Source organism: Tursiops truncatus, chromosome 11 (genome assembly GCF_011762595.2).
Source record: "Tursiops truncatus isolate mTurTru1 chromosome 11, mTurTru1.mat.Y, whole genome shotgun sequence".
In the NCBI taxonomy this organism is placed as follows: Eukaryota; Metazoa; Chordata; class Mammalia; order Artiodactyla; family Delphinidae; genus Tursiops; species Tursiops truncatus.
The window spans coordinates 87,941,605-87,953,761 of NC_047044.1; the positions used below are offsets into that span (position 1 = coordinate 87,941,605).

Sequence of the window (12,157 nt, forward strand, 5' to 3'; positions counted from 1 at the left end):
CCATAATGTTGTTTAAAAAAAATAAGTGCTTTTTTCTTCCAATGCAATGAATAATTAGTGGGTAATGCTAGAGAAGTACTCAGATGATTATATTCTTTGAGTCTTTTCACCAAATGATTTAATATGTATTCTGCCTTAACATAAACAGAACCAAAAATGCACAGCTCTTTTAATTTCGCTTTATAATACTTTTTACCCATAGGCATGTGTCAAGTCTTCATTGCCTTCTGACAAACATTGAATTTGTAGGTCTGAAATTGTCACATCAAGTAGAAAAACACTGTTTAGGGTAATTTAATTAAGTAGGATAATATCTAAGAAAGGACTACAATGTAAAACTATTATATATAGAATGGATAAACAATAAGGTCCTACTGTATAGTACAGGGGACTATATTCAATATCATGTGATAAACCATAATGGAAAAGAATATAAAAAAAAAGAATGTCTACATGTGTATAACTGAGTCACTGCTGTACAGCAGAGATTCGCAGAACATTGTAAACTGGCTATACTTCAATAGAAAAAAAGAAAGGAATACAATGTACAACATACATTGACTATAACAATATAATTCTGTTTTAAAATAGAATCTGTATTTCTAATGAATCATTAAAAAAATAATGGTTCGGGCTTCCCTGGTGGCGCGGCATGTGGGATCTTCCCAGACCGGGGCACGAACCTGTGTCCCCTGCAACGGCAGGTGGACTCTCAACCACTGCGCCACCAGGGGAGCCCTGAACTATTGTTTTCGAAACAATTTTAAATGTGTTCAGTGTATAAACACTGTGTGTCCAAGCTACAAGTATGTGCTGATGGAGAAAAGTACTGCATTGATTTCTAATCAATGGGCCATGAATGTGTGAGGACTCAGAATTATTGCAAGCCGTGAGACAATTTATGGACACAGCAAGCATCATAAAATAATCTCCACACATGTGCATTTACTACCGGTTTTTATAGTACATATAGCTTGAGATAAATAAAACACAAATTTATTTAAACTCCTGGATTGTTAGTGGCTTTTCATCATTATGTGTTTCCTTAGATACAAATGCTGAAGTACAGCATGCAGTCTGAGAAGTTTCTTGATATTGATGTAGGGGGGTCTTATGCCCAGAACGTATGGAAACTAGGGATATATAGTTGGGAGGTATATACCTCTAGCTGTTGACATCATGACAAATAATAAAATGTCAAAATATATTTCCTTACTAAAGTATCTATTATTTGAATATATATAAATGTTTGATAGTTTTACATTTTATACACGTACACATAAAGTGTCATTTATAAAACTATCCCAAATATTTAATCCCACAAATCTTTTTAGAAGTAGCTAAGTTTCAAAGATACTGAGAAAGCTAAGACATTTTCCTTGTCCTCAAGAAGTTTTCAATGCACTAGAAGAAAAAAGTCTGTGTAGGAATAAATAAGAGATGGTAAATGTGGCGTTAAGAGACAGGGAAGAGAGACTGGTTCACAGAGTCCATATTTGAGGTAAATCTCAAAGTTGGCAGAGAAGGGCAGGAGGGTGAACAGCTACATGAGCTCTATCACAGAGGTCATAGGGATTATTCAGGGAGTGACAAGCTGTCTGATGCGACTTGAGAATATGACTAAGTATGGGGCAGTGGAAGGGCATGAGCAAACAAACGTTCCTTATTTTTGTCAAAGGTGTAAAAGACATTTAACATAGGAAGAACTGCTTTTTCAATAAATGGTGCTGAAATAACTGGCATTCATAGGCAAAAAAAGTGAACCTCAACCTAAACCTCACACTTCCTTCAAAAATCAACTGAAAATGAATAATGGACTTAGATGTAAAATATAAAACTATAAAACATTTAGAAAAAATATAGGAGAAAATCTTTAGAACTTAGTACTAGGTGAAGAGTTCTTAGACTTGCCAACAAATATGCAGTCTACAAAAGAAAAAAAAATTGATAAACTGGGTTTCATCAAAATTGAAAATTTTTACTCTATGAAAAACCGTGAGAAAAGGAGGAAAAGTCAGACTACAGACTGGGAGAAAATATTTGCAAACCACACATCTGACAAAGGACCGTTATCCATAGTATATAAAGAATCTCAAAAGCCAACAGTAAAAACGAGTAAAAATGCAAACTATCTAATTAGAAAATGAACAAAGGCATGAAGAGACATTTCATGAAAGAGGGTATGCAGATGGTAAATAAGCACATGAAGAAAATTCAGCATCATTAGCTACTGGATAAATGCAAATTAAAACCACGATGAGCTATCACTCTATACCTTTCAAAAGAACTAAAATTAAATACAGTGATAACACTAAATGCTGGCAAAGATGTAGAGAAATTGGCACAAACATTGCTGGTGGGAGTGTAAAATGGTATAGAAAAGGAGTTTGACAGTCTCTTGAAAAACTAGGTACAGCATTATCATATACCCTAGTAATTACATCTTGAGCATTTGCTTAGAGAAATTACAACTTATGTTTACACAAAAACCTATATATCAATGTGCACAGCAGCTTTTTTTTTTTTTTTTTTTTTTTTGCGGTACGTGGGCCTCTCACTGCTGTGGCCTCTCCCGTCGCGGAGCACAGGCTCCGGACACGCAGGCTCAGTGGCCATGGCTTACGGGCCCAGTCGCTCCACAGCATGTGGGATCTTCCCGGACCGGGGCACGAACCTGTGTCCCCTGCATTGGCAGGCAGACTCTCAACCACTGCGCCACCAGGGAAGCCAGCACAGCAGCTTTGTGTGCAATAGCCCCAAGCCAGAAATAACCCAGATGTCCTTTAATTGGTAAACAGTTAAAGAAACTGTCATATCTCCATGCCATGACTACTACTTAGCAGTGAAAATGAACAAACTATTGATACATGCAGCTACTTCGATGGATCTCTAGGGAACTATGGTAAGTGAAAATGTAACAAACTGTATGATTCCATTTACATAACATTTGAAATGACAAAGTTATAGAGATAGAGAATAGATTAATAGTTGCCAGGGTTTGGGGATGGGGCGTTAGAGGGAGAAGAGTGTCTGCAGCTATAACAGGGTAGCACCAGGAATCACCGTGATGTAATGTTCTGTACCTTGACTGTGGGGATGATCACACAAACCTACACGTGTGATATAAATGCACAGAACTAAACGTGCACACATATACATAAGAACACATGTAAAGCTGGAGAAATCGGAATAGGGACAGTGGATCGTATCAATGTCAATTTCCTGGTAGTGATATTGTCAGTAGTCAGGCAAAGTGTTACCATTGCAGGAAAGTGGTTGAAAGGTATTTGAATTCTCTATATATTATTTCTTCCAACTGCTTGTGAATCTACAATTACCTCAAAACAAAAATTTTTTTGAAAAAGTATATAAGGATGATATTGCTCCAGAGACAGCTCAGGAGAATTACTGAGTCAAATTTGAAAGGCTGTGAATGCCACACTTGGGATTTTGGATATTATTCAGTAGGCAATAAGGAACATTTGAAAAAAGTTAGGTAGGAGAATAATATGAGTAGTTTTTGACACCTTAGATAGAAATTTGAATGATTTAATTGAAAAACACAAGATAGGAGGCTCTTATATTAGCCAAAGTTGCAAGGCCTTCAAAGAAGTAGCGATGGGACCCAGAGGAGAAGATGGATTGAAGGGGCAGGTGGCTGCACAAGTAGAACTGACAAAACTTGGGGATTAACTGGACTTGTGAGTGAGGGAGAGGGTGACGTCATTAGAAAGTTTCTTCCGAGGAGATGGGAAACAGAGGAGGAAAGCCTGATTTAAAAGTGCGTAGGAGGCATCCTAAAGGGGCTCTTTAATAATCAGGTAGAAGTACAGGTTTAAAGCTTGGGAGAGAAGCCAGGGCTTGAGGAATAAATTCAGATGCAACCTACAAGTGATAAATGAAAATCTGTAGATACATAAGATACTTCTGAGTGTGTATATCAAGAGATGAGGGTAGGTCATGGAACTCCAGCAAATAAATATTTTCAGAGGAAGAATGGCAATGAAGGAAAATGAGAGAGTGGTTAGAGAAGACAGAAGGGAATTAAGAAAAGGTAGAACTCAATGAATAAGTCCGAAAGAGAAAAACAAATACTGTATAATATTGCTTATATGTGGAATCTAGAAAAATGGTACAGATGAACTTATTTGCAACGCAGAAATAGAGACACTGATGTAGAGAACAAACATATGGACACCAAGCGGAGTAAGGACAGGTGGGTGAACTGGGAGACTGGGACTGACATGTATACACTACTATGTATAAAATAGATAACTAATGAGAACCTACTGTATAACACAGGGAACTCTGCTCTGCTCTGTGGTGACCTAAATGGGAAGGAAATCCAAAAAATAGGGGATATATGTAATACCTATAGCTGATTCACTTTGCTGTACAGCAGAAACTAATACAACACTGTAAAGCAACTATACTCCAATAAAAATTATGTTGATTAAAAAAAGAGAAAAGGTAGAACTTAAGAAGCAAAACGGAGGTGTAAAGAAAGAGGAAGCAGTGAACAGTGCTGCTGTCTAACTGTTCTGGAGAGGCGAGCCTGATGGCTCATTGGATTGAGCAATTAGGAGTCTTTTGATGCCATTTGAATAAAACAGCATCAGTCAAGGTCAGAATCCACATTGCAAAGGATTAAAGGGTGAGAAGGAAGTGATGAACTGAGAGCAGGAAATGTGTTAATTTTGCAAAAGTTTGGAGGTGATAGCGAGGGAAAGAAAATTTGGATGCTTTAGAAAGGCTGACTTGAAGAGTTTGTTTTGTTTTTTTAAGATTTCTGAGTTGAGGATCCAGTGGATGAGACAGCCTTAAGAAAAGGTGAGCAAATAATTAAGTGAGCAAGGTACAGAGGAGATGGGAAAGGATGGAATCAAGAGAATAAATGTAGGGTTTGCCTTAGAAAGAATTAGGGGATCAGATGTTCAAATCATATACTACAAATGAATTAGAGAGCTATATATAATATAAATTACTTCAATATAATTTGTACTTCTTTGTATTTTTTAGTTTTTCAAAAGAGATTTTATAAAGTTTATTGCTATACACAGGTTAGACTATGATAAAGTTATTAGGTAAGGAAAACCAGGTAAAGAAAAACTTGTTAGAGAAAATAAGGTAGAGTCAGGGATGTTAGTAGGTGAAACAAATGCTGTAAAGTCTTGGGCTCTCGCTGGAGGCTAGCCACAATTTGAAACTTGGTTCATAAGCACTTTGAAAGCAGTATCTGTATTTTCCAGTTCCTATAGCATCAAGAACTGTGATCGGCAGACAGTGGCTATTTTGGGAAATGACTTCCCTTTATGGAATAATGCTGCCAATTACTGTAAATTTTCCATATTTGGTTAAACTGAAAAATGGTAAGAAAAATAGAAAACGACTGGACAAGAGTTGACTCATACTTACAATTTCATTGTAAGTGGGGTCGGTACATTTTGGAACAGATTTTGTTTTCCTCCTCCGAACTGCACTGGGATATGATAAAAGATAAAATTCAACATGTGCACTGGGCGTGGAGCCATCTGGGAGATGCTGCAAAGGAAAACGGTTGTAAATATTAATGTGCATCACTATTATAGAAAACAAGTACACAGCTACTAAATATCTAGACCAAAGGGAGGATCAAGATTTATTACAGTCACTGTTTATCAGAAAATAAGGGAACAATCAAAAGAAATACATCATTGCTCAAAAATAATCCCAAAATACAGTTTAAAAGAGTAAAACTGTCCATCTTAAATTAAGTGTTGTGTCAGAGAACTACATTTAAAAGTCCATTAAATGTGATTGGCTCTAGCTTTTTATAGTAAAAACTAAATTTGCATTTTTTTATTGGAGTATAGTTGCTTTACAATGTTGTGTTAGTTTCTGCTGTACAGTGAAGTGAATCAGCTATACGTATATATATATCCCCTCTCTCTCTTGGACCTCCCTCCCACCCATCTAGGTCATCACATAGCACTGAGCTAAGCTTCCTGTGCTTTATAGCATGTTCCCACTAGCTAAATTTGCATTTTTGACAGAAATGGTCAAGAGATGAATATAACCCACAGGCAGAGACAGAAACTGAGTGCCTCAGGAGACTGTACACCACTTGAAAATAAATAATTCAAGTTTAGCACATGAGATGTAGCATTTAATGACATGTAAATGCATATTATATAATATCACATTTTCAAACAGAAAAATATCAATTAGACCTACAAGTTTAACATACTTATAAGACTTTAGAGTTATAATAATTTTATTATCTAAATTATCCTAAAATATATTGGATAATCCTTTTACAGTTGTGTTCTGTGGGGCTCCCAAAGTTGCCTAAGTTGCTGCCTGATGGGTAGATCATTGATGCCAAATGAGTAGATCTCTGGACCCCCTCTCTCTAGTTCATCCTAACACCCCTGCTCCCCTATCATGGTTTCAGAATGTCTCTCTTCCTTTTCAACTTTTTTCTTATGGATATTTTTATTTCTTAATAAAGTTGAAGAATGAGTACACTGTTTTAAAAATTTGGAAACCACTGTACTTCAGAGAAATGGGTTCTAGCTTTGTGACCAAATGGAGAACAAATTGTACTAAAAAACTGCATATCTAGTTTGATAAAATGAGAAATGCTTGTGTAATTTATATTTAAGTGGATGATTTGAAAGTCACAATTGAGGAATTAAATGGTTCTCTTGGTGAATACATTCTAACTATTAAATCAGTAATTTCCAACAAATATTTTTATATTCTGAATCACAGCGCCATTCACATGTAAACATCCAGTGACACCCCCAATGTCGTTAGCTTTAATTTTATATCTTTCTTTGGCATTCAGAAAAGCATATTGGAAAGTAAGAAAACGGGACATATATTATTAGAGGACTTTTATTCCGTTCTAATTTACATGGTAAAAATTATGTCATTAGGAAAGACTGGCTCTTTATTATTATTCGCAAATTAGATAAAATACATCTGGACACACCCACATGTCAAAACGCTAAGATTGTCAAACCTGCTGCTTTAGATGGTACTCAAGGTATCCCTGTCCCACGTGAAACCCTCCCCCAGGAGGAGCTCTGAAATTTATCAATGACACAATGGAATTTTCTGTGATACAGAAAAAAACATTGCTATTAATATTTGAGAGTTGATTTGTGTGTGTGTATGTGTGTGAGAAAAATGAAGGGAGAAAAGTGTTTTTGCTCTCTGTAATTCTCTCTTCTACCATTGGGCACTGGGCTTGAGGATACCATACCTATAATCATTGTATGTTTCATCTTAGTGGTTAGAATCATGGTTCTGGAAAAGAACTTTTTGGTTGCAGTCTGGGCCTCCAAATTTCCCAGCTATGTGGCTTTTGGTAGATAACTTTTCTGTGGATCAGTTTCCTAACCTGTTAAATGAGGATAAAGGTGATACCTGTCTCAAAGCATTCAAAAAATTAAATAAACCATGTAATGTGAGTATAGTGCCTGAAATAGAGTAAGATTCAATAAATGCTTGTTACTATTTTTATTTTCTATAAATTGAACAAGAATACACTACATGCATTGATTGGACAAGATATGCCTAATGTACTATGACATTTATGAGCAGGGATTCTCAATCTTGGCACTAGTGGCATTTGGGGCCAAATGATTCTTTGTTGTAGGGGCTGTTCTGTGCATTGAGGATGTTTAACAGCATTACTGACCTCCACCTACCAGACTGCAATAGCACCATCCTCCCAGCTGTGACACCAGAAATGTCCCCAGCCATTGCTAAATGTCCCCTGGGGAGCAAAACTGACCCCAGTTGAGAACCATTGATGACTCCCAAATAAGAATCTGTAATTCATCCTTAGGATCTCAGCCTAGTGACCTGTAGAGTGTTACAAGTACCTTATACTCTAACCAAAATCTATCTTCTATCTTTCCTCACCACTCCAAAACAGATTTTTTCAACTTGTTAAAATTGCATTAAATGATACAATTTCATTTCTCCAGTGTCTCCCTTGTCATTGATTTTCAAATCCAAGTATGTACCAAGATCAATATCCTCCCTTTTTGCCCTAGTTCATCTGTCACCACAGATCTTTATTTCCTAACTTATAATTGGATTTTAATTACTTTTTTATGCTCCGGTCTTCCCACTTCATTCCTTCATTCATCCTGTATATCACTGTTGCATTTAACCTTCCTGTAAAGCTGCTTTGATCCTGTCACTTTCCTTCTCAAAACACTCAAGCAGTCCACTGAGGAATAAACTCCCAATCACAGAAGGGAAAAAGTATTTTGTATACCAGCCTTCACCAAGCACTTAGCAATTAAAGGTTTGGGCTTCTGTTTCCAATTAGTGTCTGACAAGATCCTTGAATATCCTGTTGTTTTCAGAATAATAGAACAATTTAAGTCAGGGATGCATTCGATCTGAGCAGCACACTTAGTCTGTCCTCCGCGGCTGTTAAGTGCAGACATGGATTTCTTTTTAAGAGAATCCTTTCTCCCCCTATAGCAGCTGTCTTATCAACACTTTTTCTTTTTCCTCTTCTTACTGGCACTGTATCCTGCTCCTTAAAGATCTCATCTAATTTATTAAAGAGATCACTAGGTGTCTTTTCATCAACACTTCTCATTTTACTGTTTGCCCTTATGTTTATGTGAATTAAATTTTATTTTAAAATGATTAAATAGCTCCTACTTGTCCATCTTACCCCAGAAATTTTACTCTGGTTGTGTTTTAGACCTTCACAAAAATTTAACACTTTGACTTGAAGAGTCATAAGGCTTGGGGTTACAGAGTTCTTAGTCTGAGGCTCCATCTTGAGTCTGAGGCTCAAACAATGAGAAGTTTCCTTGTGTCACCCAGAGGATGTCTTTATTCACGGTGGATTGAAGTCAGGCAGCACTACCACTTTTTTTAGAATTCTGGCTAATATTTTTACTGTGCTCAGATGATGTGAAGTCATCCAAATTTGACTTTTTTTTCTCAGACTAACTCAGAATTTTATATATTCTAGATTTCCTGTTAAAATGCTTATCGTTTTCTATGTTTAAAAATGGTTTTACATATGTGTCAGCTTCCTTATGAGATAAGAAATTATTTAAAAGGAAAATCCATGTCTTGTTCCATACTTCCCCTCCCCCCATGTTTGCTTTGGGTTTTGCTCCATTGGTTACTGTACCCTACTACCTTAACCCCACCCTCATTTCTTTGTTCCTAAGCTTTCAGTATGTTTCTGAATCTCCAATTAAAATTTTTAAATCCTCACTTGAGATTGGGCTTTCCTTTACCTTATTAGTTTCTTTCTTTTCATAGCTATGTCTTCCTTACAGCATTCTTCTCTTTTATAGGAGTCCTGTCCCTAACACAGTACTTGGCATATAGTGAATACTCAATAAACAGTTATCAAATGACTAATTAAATGAGCTATATATTCATAGTGCCTAGTTCTTTGAAAGTACTTCATAAGTATTTGCTGAATCATTATTTATAATGCAATATAAAAACCAGAAGTCTTCCTAACTTCCTAAGATTTAATTTCTCTTACCTATTGCAATATTTCTTATTGTAACCAAACAATAAAAAGCCCACTGCAGGGTAAAAAAGATGTATCTTGGGGTCTATTTCCAAGGTCTGTCCTAGGTGTTTACCCTGAACTCTAAGCTGTTCAAAGGCGTCTTTCTGCTAGAGCTGATCTTCTCAAGCACATCACTGCATCAGGAATATATGTGTTAAGTTCTGTTTGTTACATCCAATATCTTAATGCTCCACTTCGAAAACTTTGACTTTATCTCAACTCTCAGATCATGGTACACAATTAGATGCTTACTACATTTTCTTACTCCTTTTTTCTCCAACTGGAGCTAGACTGAATTTGTAACATAATTACTTGTACTCCTTCTCGGAACGAATCCTTGGTCACCATTTCTTCCACCTGGAGACTTGATCTGTAATTGCTGTCCTCTTCCTGAGACCATATTTACTCTTCTGTGATAGTCCTCTCCACCACTCCAGACTTCTCCCACTAACTCATTAAAAATCTCCTTAATAATAAGCACAGTGGGTTATTTAAATCTCCTTCTAGGAGCTAATGATGACCTGACAATTTCTTGGGGGCTTAATATATGGTGAAGTGTGAACTAAAGTCATATTTTTGTGCTACATTCCTATGCCCTCTCTCAACCTCCTATAAGTTTTCCCCTCCATGTCCTGCTTTGTGGAGTACATGGAAGAAACAGAAAGAGGTACATTCAATTTAATTGGATGAGTGCCTTATGGGGACCTTTGTGTGGAGGCAGGGAGCTGGACCCACATTAGCACCAAGCACTCCCTGCAGAGGAAATAAATATGTCTCATACACGTTTACTACTATACTATTTTTTTCCACATATCAGTAGGTGCTTTTGTTAATACAATTTTATAATTTAAAAACACTACTGCATTTATAGTTTTAAAAATTATTTTGTATTTCTTAAATTTATCAGATAGCAAAATGACTTTAATGACATCTGAGAAATCAAATTTTTTGTTTGTTTGTTTGTTTGTTTAAAGAGGTCCCTCTAGTTGAAAAGCCTTAGGATATTCTCAGCATTCACTGGTGGAAGAGACTTCTTTCTTAACTGAAGAATGAAATATAGGGGATTCTTAGCTAGGTTATTATTTTAGGTTATAAACATTATGTATATTAGTAAGTCTTTATTCACAATGTTGACTTCTAAATAATATTGTTAATAATTAAATATACCAATTTTCTGCCTTCATTTCTTGCCTCACATTGCACACAGCATTTCAAATGGTTTTCAATGTTACTTTTTTTATATCAATGAATGAAAGTATCTTGAAAATATAGTTAATTTATCAAAATTGAGGAAAAAAAAGTAAGCAGTTGTTTGTAAAGTAAATAAAACCATCTCACATTGTAGGCTATGCCAGCAACTCTTTGGTATTTTCATATGAGTATATGAGAAATATATTTATTTTTCATACATACATAGTAATAATAGCTACCACCTACTGAATATTTAACTTATTTAAAGCACTCTCTTAAAATAATCCTTGAGCCAGTATTGTCTTTATTTTATTTAAGAGGTTTTTCTATAAAGCCTATGTTCTTAACCACTACCCTATACAGACTCTCTACAAAGAATGCAAAGGAAACTGTCAGATTCAAATTAAGAGCACTTCTAGATCAAATTTTATCAGGAACGTAATGAAGGTACATGGTTTAAAAATATCAGACACTTTGGAAATGTCTGTAGATTAATTCAAAGTTTAATTTTATTTAATAGGTTATTATCTTTTTGATGAATAATTTATGAGAATTTTCCATCAGGTTTTTTTTAACTTGAATGTTTCCAATCATAGGATAATATAGGCTTTGGAAGAACTCAACCGACAATGATTAAAATATGATGGGACTATCAAAACCTGAGGTCTATGCCAGAAACAAAACAACATAATAAAAAAGCATTTTCCTCATCTATGTACCTGCCAAATTTCAGTTCTGAAACTGAGGCTAGCCATCATGAAGAGGGTCTTTTTGTAAAATGACAATGTACAACAAAAGTACAGAAGTACAATAAAAGTGCTTCTGATATGTGGTTTGCTGTATGCTTCAGTTAAAGAAATGGTGGAATGGTCTTTCCAATCTTTCTGTGTGTTAATTTGTATAGAATGAGACGATTTAAGGTATTCATGAATTCAATTAGGATGGTCTTCTGCTTCATTTCACACCAATTTAAGCCTTTAATAGACTTTTATCATCAATAGGTGATTTCCAATAAGTTAAAAAAAAATCAACTCAAAAATCAAACTGCCATGTGTCTAGCACTTTGGATGGTCTGGGAGAGGACACAGAAAAGTGATAAAAATAGTTTCTGCTTTCAAAGAAATAAACTCTTTGGCATCATCATCTGGTGTTTATATATATATATATATATATATATATATATATATATATATATATATTTAAATTTTAATCCTCAACCTGATGTAGTTAACAACCAGACAGAAGTCACAGTCTAGTAGATAGAATTCCTTTTCTGACTCAATACATACGGACTGAATTGCTTCTAAAAGTCCAGAATTCTAATTATGGCTCCAGAATTTACCACTGAAGTGTTTTGTTTGAAAAGTTTTTCCATTTCTTAATAACATGTAACAAGTAAGGCATTAAACCTCA

General features: G+C 35.5%; 1 protein-coding gene across 6 annotated transcripts in view; it reads right to left on the reverse strand.

Moving 5' to 3' along the window:
- PIK3C2G (phosphatidylinositol-4-phosphate 3-kinase catalytic subunit type 2 gamma) overlaps positions 1–12,157 on the reverse strand; it is a 366,119-nt gene that overhangs the window by 3,398 nt on the left and 350,564 nt on the right. For 5 of the 6 annotated variants that reach the window (XM_019936917.3, XM_019936884.3, XM_073788986.1 and 2 more), the window contains one exon: positions 5,416–5,541. In XM_019936917.3, the coding sequence (XP_019792476.2) occupies positions 5,416–5,541 (126 nt within the window). Of the gene's footprint in view, positions 1–4,286; positions 4,329–5,415; positions 5,542–12,157 lie in introns of those variants that run through there. The other variant, XM_073788988.1, reaches the window with a different exon arrangement.